At 33.3% G+C, this 18597-nt stretch overlaps 1 protein-coding gene across 1 annotated transcript in view; it reads left to right on the forward strand.

The window, feature by feature from the left end:
* The window catches only part of LOC125059409 (ATP-dependent RNA helicase DHX30-like), a 42668-nt gene that overhangs the window by 13225 nt on the left and 10846 nt on the right, over positions 1-18597 (forward strand). The window contains exons 8-12 of the mRNA XM_047663822.1: positions 13526-13721; positions 15000-15117; positions 16908-17064; positions 17681-17840; positions 18243-18394. Of these exons, the coding sequence (XP_047519778.1) occupies positions 13526-13721; positions 15000-15117; positions 16908-17064; positions 17681-17840; positions 18243-18394 (783 nt within the window). The remainder of the gene's footprint in view (positions 1-13525; positions 13722-14999; positions 15118-16907; positions 17065-17680; positions 17841-18242; positions 18395-18597) is intronic.

Raw genomic sequence — 18597 nt, forward strand, 5'->3', positions numbered from 1 at the left:
TTGCTACCTGGAACTCACTCCTAAAATATGAAAATTCAATAGACAACATAATCTGCTCTGTGTAACAGACTGGTTCTAGCCCTTGGTATCGCAAACAACCTTGGCTTTCGCCGTTGCACATAGCCCATAGATACTCCTCTAGCTTAAGTAAGACAACTGTAAATAAATGCGATGGTGTGAGGAGCTTGGTGTAATGGTTGCAGGTGGTTACAAACATGTAAAAAAGGATGTGTGTGTACTTATGTACACGCGTTAGAAGATAAAATTTTTTTTAAAAATTTTATCTTTCGCCTTAATCTACGTTTGTAGAAAAAACGACACTAACAATAGAAAAAAGGTATTTAATACATTAAATACCTTTTTTATAACGAAAGTTTTATTATAACGCATTATCTAGTTAAATAAAGTTTATTTAAATACCACAAAACAATTATTTCTACATAATTAAAGAAATGGACATTTTTTATTTTAAAATGTTGACTATGCTAACTTCAGGGTGTCGGTTTTTTGTGACGGTGTGCGCGCGCATCGTTAAAATTTACTTTCATCATTTTTCCCTAACGCGTGAAAAGAGAGCTCCTTCTAGTTCTGCTCAAGCCATTGTATAGGTAATGTTATATTTATTAAACTCAAAACTTAAACTCAAAATATCTTTATTCAAGTGGGTAACCAAGTACACTTTTGAATCGTCAAGTTAAATTAATCGTAAATTTACATTTACTACCAGTTCGCAAGTCAAGGGCGTAGAGCGGGTAAGAAGAACTGGCAAGAAACTTTCCGCCACTCTTTTTAATCGCCAAGTATTGTCATACAAATAGTTTGAACTGGAGCAAATCAATCCCAAGGATTAGGATCATTTAAGTATTCCTCAAATTTATAAAACGCTTTATTGATTAATTTTCGTTTAACGAGGGCTTTGAATTTGTTTAGTGATAATTCTCTAATTTCGCTTGGGAGTTTGTTGTAAAAACGAATACAATTTCCATATAAGGAGTGGCTTATCTTTTGGAGCCTGGTTGGTCGTACACTCAAATTAGTTATTAGCTATTTCGCGTATTATACTGGTGAAAGTCACCATTTGTTTTAAAATCGTTTATATTTTTTTGGACATACAACAAGGCTTCAAGAATATATTGACCAGATAGTGTCATAATATTTAATTCCTTAAACTTATTCCGTACCGACTCCCTCGGAGAAACACAACAAATACCCCGAACAGCCCGCTTCTGCACCACAAATATGGATTGAACCTCTGCAGCAGCACCCCACAGTAAAATACCGTACGACATAACACTGTGAAAATAGCTATGATATACAATTTTAGCCGTGTACTTATCAGTAAACTGTCGGATTTTCTTTACTGCATATGCTGCAGAGCTCAGCCTATTCGAAAGAGTCTCTATGTGTGGGCCCCATTGGAGTTTACTATCTATTGTTATGCCTAGAAAGACAGTTTTGTCAACAAAGTTTAGTTCACTGTCCTTAATTTTCAGGTTACCAATATCTCGCTTTACGCTAGTAGTTGTAAATCTAATACATTTTGTTTTATTCTCATTAAGCAGTAAGTTATTTACATTAAACCAGTTAACTATACGAGAGATAGAATTGTTTACATCGTCCAATAATACGTTATTCCTATTCACTTTAAATAGAAGTGAAGTGTCATCAGCAAACAATACCATCTCATGAACTTCGTTGACAAAGAATGGGAGGTCATTTATGTAAATCAGAAATAAGAAAGGCCCGAGAATCGATCCTTGGGGGACGCCCATTGATACCTGCGAACCCGGAGAGGTGACTCCATTGACATGAACTCTTAATTAAATATGACGTTCGTGTAAGTAATATGATTAAAGAAAATTAATTAGAATCGTGCGATTACCTTCGATTATGGTTTAATGAGAAGTTATAAAACACTTAAAACGTTTATGCCTCGGTCACGAAGTGGTTTTACCACCTTTAGAGGAAAGAGCTTGGTAATTCCAGTAGTTCTAATGAAGTGGCATAGTGAATCATTAACAGCCTTTTTATGGCTTTGATTGATAAGTCTCTCACAGGGGGCCTCATAGCCTAGCGGTCTTATTAAGTGGCAGCTAGGTGATGGGTACCGGGTTCGATTCCCGGTTCGAGGACAAGTTTTAATTTAAATTAAATTTGTTCTCGGCCTTTGGGAGGGTTGTGCGGTACCGGGTGAGTGCCTAAACCGTACATGGAGGACACGGTCGAATCTCTAAAGACAAGCACGAATTATAAAAAAACTCCTATACTTGACGCTGGCTAATGCACAAATCGTGCCAGAGAGATTTAAAAAAAAAAAAAGTCTCACAGGTAGGCAATAATTTAGCTATAAATTGCGTTTGTCAAGTGGCAAATGTCTATGTGCTTCAGCAAGGAAGTTCAAAACATTATTGTAACTACAATTCAAAAATCATTTAATCATATAGATAACACAGTGTACACTTATGACTTGTCAGTAAAGGAATACATATTAATGTTTCGAATTTTACATTTAGTGCCAGTTCTCAAATCAAGGGCGTAGAACGGATGAGAAGAACTGGCAATAAACTCTCCGCCACTCTTTTTAATCGCCATTTTTTTTACACAACGTTTGTAAGGAGCTGCAACCATTAAACCATGTTCCACATGACATCTTAAGTAATTAATAATAATAACATAAATTAAAAACAAAGAGTTCTCTATTGTCCGCTGATAGTGAAATAGGAGCACGCACTTACATTCTCGTGGGAACAACACGCAAACACATTGTCGAAATAATTAACATCACCGCATACACGAATTCAAGTACGACCAGTCACCACAAGTAGCACCCGTTCACGAGTAGGTATACATAAGGACTAGTTATTAAAGAAAGTGCACTAGCCACACTAGGATTTCCTGTGTCGTGGGCAGCTAGTTTCTTCCTTTTGACATGTTAACAGTACTTGACAATAATTTCTACATAACTCTTGCATAAAAATGACCCTATTTTACTTTATTAATGCTATATTCATACTCAGATCTGTAGGACATGGAACTAGGCGGTGTTAGTATAGGGAGAGGTCCGAAGGGTATGAGCTAATGCCCTTTTAGGAAGGTTCAGGGAAATATTTCCGCCAGGAGCAATAGCAAATTGTGTGAGTGTCGGTTATATTAGCTGTTTAATAAATAAATAAATCATTGGCGCTACAACCTCTAGGTCTTGGCCTCGGATTTGTGAATCTGTTTCATGATCATTTTTAAATCTAATAGGCATGTAGGTGATCAGCCTCCAGTGCCTGACACACACCGTCGATTTTTGGGTCTAAGACATGTCGGTTTCCTCACGATGTTTTCCTTCACCGTTGGAGCAAATGTTAAATGGGGATCGAACCTACGACCTCAGGTATGAGAGTCGCACGCTGAAGCCACTAGGCCAACACTGCATCGCAAATTAGCTGTTTAGTAAATAAAATATAAGTTTGACAACAATTAATTATAAATAGCTTGACTTATTATTATGACAGATGTTCTTCTTATATGACTTATTATGAAAATTAATGTGACATGCCTATTTTTGTGTGGCTAATTGTGCGGATTTTTATAATTGATTGATATAAATTTACCATTTCCTTGCAAATAAATGATTTATTATTATTATTAAAAAAAAATAACATACATATATACATTATACAGTCAAAATCTGTTATGACGGCATCAAAGGAACTGAATAAACCGATAGTCGTAACAGCCGATGACGTTGTTATTAAATAAGAACCTAATACAATAGATTTAACAGGGACCTTTGATATTGGTCAATATAACCGGTATGTTGTTCTAAACGATGTCGTCGTTAACGGTTTTGACTGTATTTCAAATGTTCAGTTTGAAATACAGTCAACATTTTCAACCAAGACGTGCGTCTGCTGTCACAGATTAGTCGAATCGACGAAGACGTATGTAATATGTCTGAATGACAATTAACGCACTAACAACTTGACGTGTGTTTGACTTGACATGTCATTGGGAATGACGTTGAATTAAAAATACAAATTTAAATTTTTAAATCCATAACATTAAAATAATACTCTATATAGGTTCCTTAAGTCCTACAATAATCTGAAATGGTTTTTAAAACTTTTGTCAAATAGCGCTTTGTGTTACACAATCTAATCTTTGCTATCGGGTGTTGTTGAGGTTGAGTGTTGACCTTACCCCGCCCGATTTGACCTAAACAAGGTCGACTCGGCACCGCGACCTAGTCTAGCGACCTTAACCCACGCGCGTCCCCAAAATCGTCCCCGTTCTGACCTTACTGATAAAAGTGGGTTATACCAGTCGATTATCTTTGTTAAAATTGGAACGCGTTTAAATGGGTTTCATTATATTTAGTTAATTGTTAAATAGTTTTAATAGATTTAAACTTCAGTTAAAATTAACAAACTAACATTTGAAAATGAATTTTATTAATTAATTAATGCAACAGAAAACAACAGTTAACAATAAATAACACGCAAAAAATACAGTTAACTAACCACAATAATAAATACATATTAAAAATAGCAGGTACATGCATATATGTATTTGTTGTAATTAAACTCATCCAAAACGACTGGATTTTGATGAGCTTTAGATTTACAATTAGACTTTTTTGTATTTGTGTACAGGTCTGTACCGTACACCATCTATAGCTATAAAGATAGCTAAAAGTCGGTTTACTTATGATAGTTTAATGTGACAACGTCATAACAAAACATTGATGAAATGATTGCATACAAAGAAGGAGTGAATCGTTGGACGCATACGCCTATCGAGTGGAAGAGAGATAGATGCGGCGCAAGCGTACAATGAGCGTAACGGGACAATGAGTCATGCTTTTTCGTGCGTGCAGCCGGCGTTCGATTTATTAAACGTTGTCACGTCAATAAATAAAAATAAATCAATACGCATAACATCAGTTTTAATATGAATAGAAAATAAATCCGAATTTACAAAGAAGATTAAAATAATAACTTAGTTTCGTAATGTAAAATATGTTTTAGGCATTTAAAATTCTTGGTATTATGGATTCTATTGAAGCTCATAATTACATCCATTTATTATTATCCTATGACGCTAATGGACTGTATTAAAATAGTTTAAAATTCACTGAAATATGACTCGCACAATTCTAAGCAAAGTTGATTTACGAGCCTTGAATAGCTGCATCTTTCCGTCTCTTTCTGTCGTATATATTTGCGCTGTGAGGAAAACAGACAAATGAGTACTGAAGGGTTTAATGTATAATTATTTAAATCACTTCAGGCACCCGTTGGCATATGCCATTTTTTCCTAAGTCGAACTCGTATCTTGTTTTTCATCTCTTTTTATTTTTTTTATGGCTCTGGCACGATTTGTGCATTAGCCAGCGTTAAGTATAGGATTTTTTATAATTCGTGCTTGTCTTTAGAAATTCGACCGTGTCCTCCATGTACGGTTTAGGCACTCGCCCGGTACCGCACAACCCTCCCAAAGGCCGAGAACAAATTTAAATTAAATTAAAACTTGCTCTCGAACCGGGAATCGAACCCGGTACCCCTCACCTAGCTGCCACTTAATAAGACCGCTAGGCTATGAGGCCCCTTTTTTCATCTCTTTCTGTCGAATTGTGGTTGCGTTGTGAGGAAAGTAGACAAAAGAGTGAAACGGAAAAGACTTGTTTTTTTATGAAAAAAAAATTGTTTCATTAATTGATTAAGAATCAGTTTGATTTATTTCTTTTGCATATTTTACCGCATTTATTATGGGAAGTGCTCTGAATAATTGTTCCGACTTCCTGTTATTCGATCATCGGACGTCGAGGCAGAATGAAAAATTCCATCCCCTCACACACAGCTTTTTATTTATTTATAATAAATCTTACAGATACACATATACGTATAAAAAAAGATAACCCTTAGACCAAAGACAAAACAGATTTCATTGTCAAACAAAATATACGAAAAAGAAAACTGGAATTAAATATCAAACTACAAATTAATAATAAAAAAAATGTACTACTGCTAAATAATGTGAAAGTCTTTTCGCCTACAATATTTCCTTTCACCCTCATAGGTGGAAAATGTCAACATCTACCTATGAATTGTATTGTAGTTAGCTAAGACCCGAAACAATGGCGAATTACGCAGATAATTTAAGGCACTACCGGCCGCGTGCCACCTTGGTGGAACCAACTGCCAGTTGATTTATTTTCGAGCTGCATACCATTCCCTGAAAGTGCGGACCCTTCCCCCCACATACCCCTACTACTATTCTACTACAATTATTCCCCGGCGTTGTAGGTGTACTCTTTAATCTCTTTTTCTCGTGTGGAAAAGAGTACTTCTATGATTAGTGTATCGTCGTATCTTTAGATAAGTGTTTTCCAACCGTTTTTGTACCATGTGCCATAAAATTATTATGCACCGACTAATGTTTAATAAAAAAAAATTAGTTCACTTAAGAAACTTCAATAACTTTAGGAAGAAATTATTAACGATACACAGTAAATTAAAAAAAAACTGAAATTTGAATAAATTAACAATCAAATTGCCCCCTGTAGGAAATACGGCTTTATGTTTTTTTATGAATAAGGGATATATCAACTAAAATATCAATCACATTAATCATAAATGTATGATTCATGAAATCACTTAAAGAACCCGTTCTTTGATTATGAATCAGTTTGATTAATTTGTAAGATATAATTATGACGTGTTAAGAGCACTTAAGTTTTGATAGTCTCTCAATTAAATACGACATATAAGATAATGATGCATTGAATCCTTTTAGAGTTCTAACTAATCAGCTGTTAGTTATTTTTTTATTGCTAAGCAAAAAAATTCTGGTGTTTAATTGATTAACATTTTAGATAAAATACTTTAACATATACCATAGATATAGTGGTAGTTTTAAAGAAGAAGGTAAGTTTTCAGTGTGAGTGTGTGCTCTGGTTGTAATTGGCACTGGCTCAGCATCATGCTGAGGAGCAGACTGTTCTACAGCCCTAGTCATTCTGCTAGAGACTACAGCAGCTAGTTTGCGCCAAAAAAAGCAAAAGAATATAATAATAATAATACTTAGTAGAAAATATAATATCAGTAAAACTTATGAGTCATATTAATCCAGTATATTGGCGTCATAGGTAGTATTAAGACATTTTTGTTTTTATAAGCTTCGAAAGCCGTCAGCGTGACGTCACTCATCAGTGTTACGTCATAGTGACGTACTTTGGATTCACGTAGCCCCAGTTTCACTTGTGAAATCCCATACAACGCTTTCGATGTCACAAAACCCAGATTTAACTGCGCAACAGTAAAGTTAACGAAAGTCAATTTTGTTTCGTTTCGTGGATGTGGAGTTTTGCAAAAAGTATCTTGTAAGAGTGACTCTCATCCCTGAGGTCGTATCGTCATGAGCCCCGACTATTTACAATAATAAAACAAAAAACTACCTTCTTATATAAATAATCATATACAGAGCAGTGACCTCTTACAAGATATGAAAATTGTCGTCCCTTACTCATTCCCTAGGTTTAAAATCAACAATATTTTCCAAATTCCTTCTGCTAAAACCAACCTAGGAGTTCAGGCACTTTCCGCTTCAGATTGAACACAGCTTATCCGGAGCTGGATATATTCGGTAGTGGGCTGATTTAGAGAAAAAAGTGTGGGTTTTAGAGAAAGCATTGTTGGGTGCCTATTTCGAACCTATTATAACTAAAAAACATCAGCAAAACAGGGTTTTTTTTCTGTTTTACCAAAAATTTCTGGTAATTTTATTGTATGCTTATTGCTTAGTTTATCTTGTATATATTTTAATTGTACTTTTTAATATAATTTTGTAACACTTATGTTTACTTAAATATACATTTAAGATGGAAGATTTCGTAAAATGTATGATGTGGTAAACTTTAAATAAATTAAAAAGAAAACATGATAAACAATGAATATTTGTCGTAGAAATACCTAATATGTATATAAAAAACATCATCAACACAAATTTTGACTTTAAAAGCATGCAAATGTGTGATATGAAAAAGTTATTGTATTTAGAAGACGCATTGAAGGATAATTTTCAAAATCTAAGGTTTTAAGATGAAATTCAAAAATGTTTATTTCAACTGATCGTAGTTAATCGAGTGCCATCTAGTGGCATTGTGTGAACGTAAAACCCCTCTCTGTTTGCGCGTTATTTTTAAATGTATTAAAATTTATAATTAACTCGAAAATGAGCAATACTAAACTATTACAAATGCAAACTTTATACCAAACGTTTTTCTGCGTTATTAACCGATTAAATACACTTTAGTACAAAGAATCTTGTAAAGTCGGGTAATGAAACGCACGAAGAATTCTTGTTAAAAAGTTGCAAACTGGGTTTTTAAACTAAAATGATGTAATGAAACCTTTAAATCAAGACAGCGGCTATTACGTCAGGTTGACATTTTGGTTTTGCCCTCATACGTACTTATAATTATTACTAACTCGTTAACGGGAAACTTGAAAGCAGTATTGAATTGTAAGTCGTTTATTTGAGGAGTAAAACAAAAAGAAGTCTTAACTGACGAAGAATTTGTATATATGTCGCAGCCAACTAGCTTAATATGCCGTTCAATTAACAGCCTAGGCTTTTAACTAAACAGCGCCGTTTAACCTTTAATAAACTGGCTGTCTAATGCTTAGGCCATAAGTACGATAGAGTGACCATGTGACAGAAATAAAAAAAAACGTGCGGCACTCGGGGACTGCCGCGGTAAAGCTACTGCAAAGCATTTTTTTATTTTTTAGCACTCTAACGCGTACCGACTGCACCGACCGCGCGATGTGAATACGCAGTATGCGTTCTGTCTCACTCTAACGCACCTGCGCTACGTCACCGATCACGTCACCGATCACGTCAGAGAGATGTGATACGCAAAATGCGTTTTGTTCCGCTCTAACGCGTATTTGCCGCACCTATATTATGTCATCTTGTGTAAGGTTGATTTACGTTACGGAATTTCTTGATTCGGTTGCCACGCCCGCGATAAAATCTAAAGAAATATTTCTTTAAAAATGAAATTGCTTGAGTCAGTCACATCTAAATTCATATTATTATTATCACTAAACTCTTTCATTTTTCTTGTTGATTTCATTAATATTTGGAAAACACCATCAAGGTTGTGGTTTACCGACGCCATTATTGATAGTTTAAGGAGTTAAGTTTCGAGTTTGAGAGTGGCAGAAAGTCGAAAAAAATAACAGTCATCAGGCTAGGCAAGTAATGAAACGTCATTGATCCAAGTCATTTACCTACCTGTTAGATCAACTGGCTGAATATCTTCAGGCTGCTAGTTAAATGGCGCTGTTTAGTTAAGAGGCTAGGCTGTTGATAGATCGGTTAATTAAGCTAGTTGGCCGCGACATATACATTAGCAAAAAACCCGTGACAAATGCTTGAATGTAGGTTCATTATCGTAGATTTACTTTAACCAAAACACCTAAAATTACGTCATAGTAATACCATTAGGGTTGCCACCTTTGCAATTAATTTTTCGCACTTCTCTACTGCTCCAATTAAAAATAATTTAAAACAACTATTATTGTCCTAATCCTTGTTCTTCTTTAATATAGCTACTTGTATGTTTGTCGTTGTCCGGATTTATTAATTTTGTGCTGTCATGTTTTGGTTTGTTTTGTTTTGCTCTGTATCTTCGTTTCTTAGTGAAACTTTTTGTGTATACACCCAATATGTTTATTTTTTAATTTTTTTATTGTATAGATTTGTATCTGTTTTGTTTCCCAAATAAATAAAGTACATTGGTTATACACAAGAAAAAAGTACATAGTATCGAAGTAAAGTACAATTGATTATATATTTAAAAAACATTTTATTGCTATTTGCATTTTGTATTAAATTATTATCTCGACTCAACAATTGCACAGCTTTAATAATAATAATAATAAATCCGTTTATCGCAAAAGTAATTAACTTAATATATAATGTGAATGCTTTAGTAATTCTTGTCATAATAAAGTATTTAGTTTTGAATTAACATACAACAATTTTCTATAAAGTATGGGTGGCAACCCTAAATACCATGAATGGTCCGTGTGGAATGAACCGAAATGACGCAATTTGAATATTTGAAGTGGTATTAAAACACAAGATAATATAAAGTCCCGTAATGTCTAAGTCGATAGGTTTTTGGCAACTTCTCGTGTTTTTTGGTATTGGTATTCTGGTAATCACCGGTATCAACTCTTGAAGTATGTAGTAAAATTATACCCTTGAGGTCCAATTTGTTGACCTGTGGATATCAATGATGAAATTCTAAAAAGGTGTAAAAATATAGATCAAAACTTATCAATCAAAATTACAAACTTATTTCCGAATACACTACACTTACTTACTTAAACTCTATAAAATTACTTTTCCCTATTATATTCTAATCATAAGCCCGTAAAGTTACTTCGAATGGCCCAGTGAAGAGGAGAAGACGCTCACCATCTTGGGAAGATTTTTTTACCTGTAGCTGAGTTTCATCATTGGACGCCATTCCAGAACTGAGCGTATTTTAACGCAGATTTGCCGCGCACCACCATGTGGAACCAGCTGCCCACTGAAGTATTTCCGAACCAATTCGACATAGGGTCCTTCAAGAAAAGAGCGTACCAATTCTTCAAAGGCCGGCAACGCACTTGCGAGCCCTCTGGCATTGAGTGTCCATGGACGGCGGTATCACTTAACATCAGATGATTAAAAAAAAACAATTAGGTGTTATAAATAATCCCATTATACATGTATGTTTCATACGGCATATATTTTTGCGTTTGTTTAATTGCTTTTTTTATAGGCAAATAAAACCTTACAACGCCATCGACGACCTAGTGTATATCTCTGAATACCCAAGATGTTAGATACGCAGAGCAAATTGACAATATCGGCAAAATTTAAATCCAGTTTTAATCTTAAAACGTGTATGGAATTTGTACTAAAGAGTAGGAATTTTTTTTTGTACCAAGGTAGGAATGCAGTAGTGTATTCTACAATTTATGTAATACTAGCTGACTCGACCAAGCGTTGCTGTGGCTAAGGTTTTTGTTATATGACATAGTAGTAAACTATTAGGGAAACGGTAGGACCAGTCATGGGGACCACCGTGCTTTTTTGGTGGTTATGCCATTAAATTGTAGCTTATGTGAAACTTTGGTACTTTCATCACAGCGCCATCTGTTAGAATTGGGAGTGTCAAATAATAAACAATTAATGTGCAATAAAAAGAAGGACGTGCAAGTGCGTGCGTACAAAGTACACATGTCAGAAGTGAAGCTTCTTTGTAAATTAATTATTGAGTAATTAAGCTGCCCAAATCCCATAATTTAATTTTGCCAGTCTTTCTATATTACCTAATGCTACTAAGGCTAATTAAAAACCAGAACTAAAATTAGTTGTTGTTATGTATATATAAATACCACCATAAATATCGTAACAATTACCAAATAATGTAACAAATTCATTATTATCATAATAATTGCTAACTTATGTTCACATTTTCTAAAATAGCCAACTGGGTCTTAGCAAAAAAGGTCTTGGTTCTGTGCCCTTATAAAAATACAAACCCACCAAAAAAAATGGTAATTTTAAAGTAACTTAATAAAATAATAATGATATTAAAAACACCATCGGTGTTCAAGTATGAATAAATGAACCACAATATTATACTAGCACATCTATATTAAAGACAAAAAAATCGCTGCACATCTTCGTGACGTTCCGTAAAAATTTTAAGCTCATGCGCCTAAAGATGTAAGCTGTCCTATCTTTTAAGTTAGATCAAACTGCACACGGTGTGCAAATTTGATGGAAATCGGTTAAGTAGTTAAGGAGTCCATAGGGGACAAAAAACGTGACTCGTAATTTATATACATATACATATTAAGATGTATATGTCAATATCAACGTCATACACCAAATAAGTCGTGTGTTTTAAGTTTCTCAGAATCAGCTTACGTGATTTTCAAAGGACATAAGGAAAGTATGGTTTAATATTGTTTTCGTGATTTCTAGCACGCTTCGGTTAGTCCCAAGTGATTAGCCCGTATTGATAAACGATGATAAACAGAAAAAACCCGCCACTATTACGATATAGATTTGTGAATTGTTATGTTTTGAGTATTCATTTGTATAATTTTATCCTTATAGTAATTTTAAAATGTGCTATTTCTTATGAAATAACATTGAATACATAAATAAATAATAGTTTTTGGATAATTTAAGTAACGTTTATTTTCCTAACTTGAGTTTAAAATTAACAATATTTACCCGATCTCATCCTATAAACAATTTGTAAATAAAATATTGATAACTCCTATTTAAATTTGGCGGAAACGTTTAAAAATGTAAGTGTCAACTATCATAGCACCAGAAAACTTACGTTTAAAATAAAGAAAATAATAGTTATTTAATTAAATTATAGTTTGCGCACCCAAAACACTATTGCTTGTGAGACGGATATATTTAGTTGCACACTGGCTGAATTCACATGAATTGCATTAGGTATTTATAATTATGTAGTTATAAAAAGGTTTAGGTTTTAAGTTTTTACTTGTTATGTTTATATTATGTTTTTAGTTTAGTTTTCTATTGTATTGGTATTAAGTTACTGTAAAAATAGGAAATAAGGAAAAATAAACAATTATATATACTAAAAACATAATAGCTTTGTGATTGATGAATTTTTAAAATAATATTTAGATTTTAGTCAGAACGCCTTAAAAGGGCAGTCATCGCAGCCTATGAGCACCCATTTTAGTGGGTGCGTTGCAGGCCTATAAAAAATGTAATTCAATTTCGACGAAGATTGTTTTTGATTGATAATTAAAACAATTTGTTTAAGTTCTATAATAACTAACTAAATTCTACTAATAAATAATCTGACATGGTTTTGAAATTCTCGTCAAATGTTACATTAATTATTTTCGAAAAAACAGTAGATTTTTGAAGTTATACTTCTTTAGGCGCGTTATGAAAAATTTATGAGAGTGAAATTTTACGATGCGCGCGCACCGTGACACAAAATTAACAGAATGAAGTTGCCCACTAAATCTCTCATTAAGTTGCGTGCGCGAGCGAGATGGGAATAAGACAATCTACAGGTAAAAATAAATAGAATATACGTGAAGTTAGCAGCTATGCCAAGAATTTTGAATGACCATAATGACCTTTTAAACAAATAAAGGGGCTGTAATTATTTTTTCAAAGAAATTTAGCAATTCTTTTTCACAAAGACCTATTGTTACTTAGTTAAAAGGTTATGAAACATACCTAGTAATTAAATTGAATGAATAATATAATAAAATAATTAATAATAAAAATTAAGTACATATTATTATTTAATAATGCCAAAGAAGTATAACTTCTTACGCGCGTACACGCACCCTTTTTTAATAATAAAAAAGAATTTCATTGTGACTTACTATACAAAAGTATGTTTATCTAATATTTATTATACAAGACGATTTTTTATATTATACATTGTATTTTTCAGAGAGGAAATAACATCTAAACTCGAAACATCGCGCGTGGCGGTGATCGTAGGGGCGGCTGGGTGTGGTAAATCAACCAGGGTGCCGGCAGCCATTTTGAGATACTGCGGTGTTGGAACTACCGCGATTGTGTCAGAACCCCGACGTGTAGCTGCTATTGGACTAGCACAGAGAGTCGCTGATGAGTTAGGGGAAAATGTAAGAAAACTTGGTTTTTCATGGATTAAATTATTAAAATGAATTTGTCGTCTAAATGAATAGAATTGTACCAAATGTTTTCTTAATACAGGGTTAATCAATACATAAACTACTGTTATTTAATAATTTATATACATACTAGCAGACCGGCCAAGCGTTGCTGTGGCTAAGGTTTTTGTTATATTACATACTTAGTAGTAAATATTCAAGGGAAACGGAAGGAAAACTTATGTGAAACGTTGGTACTTTTAACACAGCGCCATCTGTTAGAATTGTATCAAATAATAAACAAATATTAGCAATAAAACAATATTGCGGGTATAAATTGAGATGTAAGCTATCCTATCTTTTAAGTTAGATCAAACTGCACACGCCGTGCAAATTTGATTGATATCGGTTCGGTAGTTTAGGAGTCCATAGCGGACAAACAACGTGACGTAATTTATATATATTAAGAAGATATATATTTTTTATAAAGTATCTAAAAAGAACTTAGAAAATAAATATCATACCACAGCGTTCTTGAAAGGCCGGCAACGCAATCGCCAGCCTTCTGGCATTGAGAGTGTCCATTGCTGGGGCGGTATCACTTATCATATGAGCCTCCTGCCCGTTTGCTCCCCTATTCTATAAAAAAAAGGTCTGCAATAGTCATACACAGCAAAAGACATAATTTAAGCCATCGTGATTGACCGGAGAAGTATTGCCCACTAAAGAGCAATATTGGTCATACGACTCCATGTGATTAATGATATGGAAAAATCATGGATTTCTATATCCGCAAGTTCTCTTGTAATGAAGTTTAAGGCGTGGCTAAACCGTGGCATATAATGTTGATCTACTAATTATGATAAGAATAATTTAATTCAATTTGAAAGCTTGTAAATTGTAATAATATATTTTATTTTATATGTTCCAAAAGACTTTTTGTTTTGCTTACTCAAGATTTGTTCATTTTATAAGTGTGGCGATTATTTAAATCGTCGGAGTTATGACCCGAGATCATAGTCAGACGCAGGAACTCTCTTCACAATTATAGCTTCATTTAGCACGAATAGCACTTTATTTATTTATTATTAGACATTAATTATTATTTTATCGTACGTGAGGGGCGTGATAAAAGGAAAATAATATCCTCTCTGCATCATCCCGTTGACCCAGAAACCATAAATTTTGGTCCTTCGAGCCGGATATGTCACTTCAATAAATAAAATTGTATAGCAGAAAAAATATTAATTTATTAAACAATTAGACCAATATATAATTACTAAATTCCAGGTTGGTGAAACAGTGGGATACCAGGTTCGACTTCAATCGAAACCCCCGCGGCCGCCATCTGGCGCCATCTTGTTTTGCACTTCTGGTGTACTCTTGCGCAGGTTACAATTCAATCCAGGTATAAAAGTCCTTTCTATATGAAAACTAACGAAAGCTTTTATCGATTTAAACGGAATTTGTTACATTAACTTGTTACGTTTCGAGTGCTTTGTCTATACTAATATTATAAAGAGGAAAGGTTTGATTTTTTGTTTGTTTGAAATGAATGGCTCTGAAACTACTAGACCGATTTCAAAAATTCTTTCACCGTTGGCAAGCTACACTATTCTCGAGTGACATAGGCTATGTTTCATTTTAAAAAAAATTAGGGATGCTTACTAAAACTTGAATAATCTAACCGAAGGTGTAAAAAAATAATCAAAACACTTCCTTCAATCGTGTGCGCTGCGAAAACTATTAATGATAGAATAAAATGATGTATTACAATTTTTCAGGACACATCACTATCTATAAAAAACGTCGCGACAGCATGTCTCTATCTTTTATAGTTACGTCACAATAAGCGTCCTTTTATTAATTTTTTTTATTAAAATACCACCGCTAGAAATGGCACTTTATTCGTACCTAGGAATTGATCCTTATCAAAATAATTACCAACGTTTCACATAAGCTACAACTTAATGGCATAACCACCAAAAAAGCATGGTGGATTGGTGTTCTCCTGCCGTTTATCTTAAATAGTTTACTACTATGTAATACAGCAAAAATCTTAGCCACAGCAAGGCTTGGCCGAGTCTACTAGTATCATTTAAAATCAAATTTAAATCTAGTTGTCAATCTGTCAAACAATTTTTTCTATATGAAGTTTGACATAATTGACAGCGCTCAAGACGATGGACCAGAGTGCCACATAAAGTTGTCAGATTATTCGACTTAGGGTCCTTCAAGAAAACAGACTACTGGCTATCGTAACTCGGCCGATCGTTACATTTGATTTAATTGGTTACGCCCTCAATTTTACATATTTAATTAAATTTATTTATTTCGTATTCCTACAGCTAAAATGAATTATACACTACAAAAAAACAATTATTACACATATAGCGAAATATGGAATACATATATATTATATATTTTGTGTAAGAAGATATGAAGTTTTTGAAGTGAAACTTCTTTATCAGGGTTGGAAAAAAATTTAGTGTAACATTTTTTCGTTACGCGTCACATTTTTCCGTTACGCGCCATCTTTTGAAGTGAAACTTCTTTATCGACGTATGGGAGAAATTTTGTAGCAGGTTTCGCGCCATGTTGCTTTTTGAAGTCAAACTTCTTTATCGGCGTTGGAAAAAAATTTACACACATTTGTCACATTTTTCGGTTACGCGCCATCTTTTTCTTGTCCCTACCACGGTTGATCCGAAGAGATTCGAAGCCATTAGTAACAAAAATATATAATAACGATAACAATGATAGTAATACTAATAATTCTATTACAATTAATGAAATTCTGTAATAATCTTAGTACTAGATAGTAGTACAGTAATAAGTTAAAATGAAATAATTGTATTTGTATTCATGTCTATGATAATAAAAGCCTTTTGTTAAACTTTATCTAATTTAACGTTATTTAACCAATTTCTGTAAAGTTGCATATAGTAGATCATTTTTCTAAAAATAAGGTCATAAAGAAGTTTCACTTCTTACGTGTGTACACCTAGTACACACACACATTTTTTTTAGTAGATTTTTGGAAGGTGGCGAAAATCAAATGTGTTAAATGTGTGTGTGTGTGGGATTACTGTGTTTCACTGTGTTAATGTCATTTAAATTTTACAAGAATTTAACACACAAAATAAACCTGGTACTTAAAACAAATAAACACTTATTTTACCAATTTTTTTTTCACAGGACTCGAAGGATGTACTCACGTGATAATAGACGAGGCTCACGAACGGGACGTTAACACAGACATAACCTTGCTTTTATTGAAACGCGCACTCAAGATCAATCCCAAGCTTAAGATTGTTGTTATGAGCGCTACTTTGGACATCGAAGTTTTTACAAGGTATCGTGTAATTTTTTAAGTTATACTTCTTTTGGCGCCTTAGGGAAAAATGATGAGAGTAAATTTTTACGATGCGCGCGCACACCGTCACAAATAACCGACACCCTGAAGTTAGCATAGTCAACATTTTAAAATAAAAATGTCAATTTCTTGAAATATGTAGAAATAATTTTTTGTGGTACTTACATAAACTTTATTTAACTAGATAATGCGTTATAATAAAACTTTCAATGTATTTAATTCCTTTTTTCTATTGTTAGTGTCGTTTTTTCGACAAACGTAGATTAAGGTGAAAGACAAAAAAAAATTTTAAAAATATTTTTATTTTGTTTTTTTTTTATTTCATGTTACGTAAACATAAGCTGTACCTAAAATAAATATAATTTGTTATTTTATTTATCCAATTAAAATCGCATCCACAAAATTCCATCTCTGAAAATGTGAGTGTTCATGATTAGCGATCAAGTGATAACGTGACATCAGGTGAGACTATTACCCGCACATGTTCTAGTCCGTAGCATTTATTTATTTAATCTCAAAAAAAATTCTTCCTTTTCTTTTTTTATCTGTCTGTCTCCTTTGTTGGCTACAAATAAATGAAATTTTTACATTTTAGATATTTCGAAGATTGCCCATTAATAGAAGTCCCAGGTCGCACTTTTCCAGTAGAAGATTTTTATTTGGATGATGTAGAGAAACAATTTAACATAAAACTGAAGAATACGAGAGAAAATTGCACTAAAGAGTATGGCAAGCCGCTGGTCAATTGTCAAGAGGTATTTCGTTTTTAACCGATTTGAAATAACATGAACATTAATAAAAGCCATTAAAAAAAAAAAAAAAAACATGAACATTGTTTATGCTTCCAAGATTGTTCAGAAGCTTTCAAAGTTGTTTAGAATTTCTCAAATTAGTCCAAGTTTCATCAAGTTTTTCTTGAGATATCCACGGATTTCTAGTAATAGTAAAAAACAACTTTTTCAGTTGTTGTTATCTATTTGATGTTCTTAATTTCTAAATTACTCTAAGAAAAAGTTTTGATAAAATTTGAATAAAAAAAAATTGCTGTTTGTAAAGTCGATCTTTTAGACGTTATCACGTCAAAAATCTAAATAAATGTATATAAAAAGTGTAGAATGCATTTTTGGGTTTTTGAAAATCGTGAAAAATAATTCAAGGTGGTAGAAGTCATAAAATCAGTTGATAATACAAAGACGGAAGGCGCGATACTAGTGTTTCTCCCGGGCTGGGCTGAAATTAAAAAGAGCAAGGAACTGTTGGACCAGATCTATAATGATGGGACGCACCTTATATTGCCCGTGCATTCGAGGTTGGTTCGCCGATTTTTTTTAATTTTTTGGTTTATTATCAATAATTGTTTATCATATGTAAAATCCCATTTATAGTGTACTGTAATATATATTTTCAAATCTTATTTATTGAGAATATAATATAACTTTTATATTATTTATTCTTTTACGTTTTGATGCGTCAATCTGTATTGTCTATACTCTGATTTTTAATTCCTTAGCA

Source organism: Pieris napi, chromosome 19, assembly GCF_905475465.1.
Source record: "Pieris napi chromosome 19, ilPieNapi1.2, whole genome shotgun sequence".
Lineage (NCBI taxonomy): Eukaryota > Metazoa > Arthropoda > Insecta > Lepidoptera > Pieridae > Pieris > Pieris napi.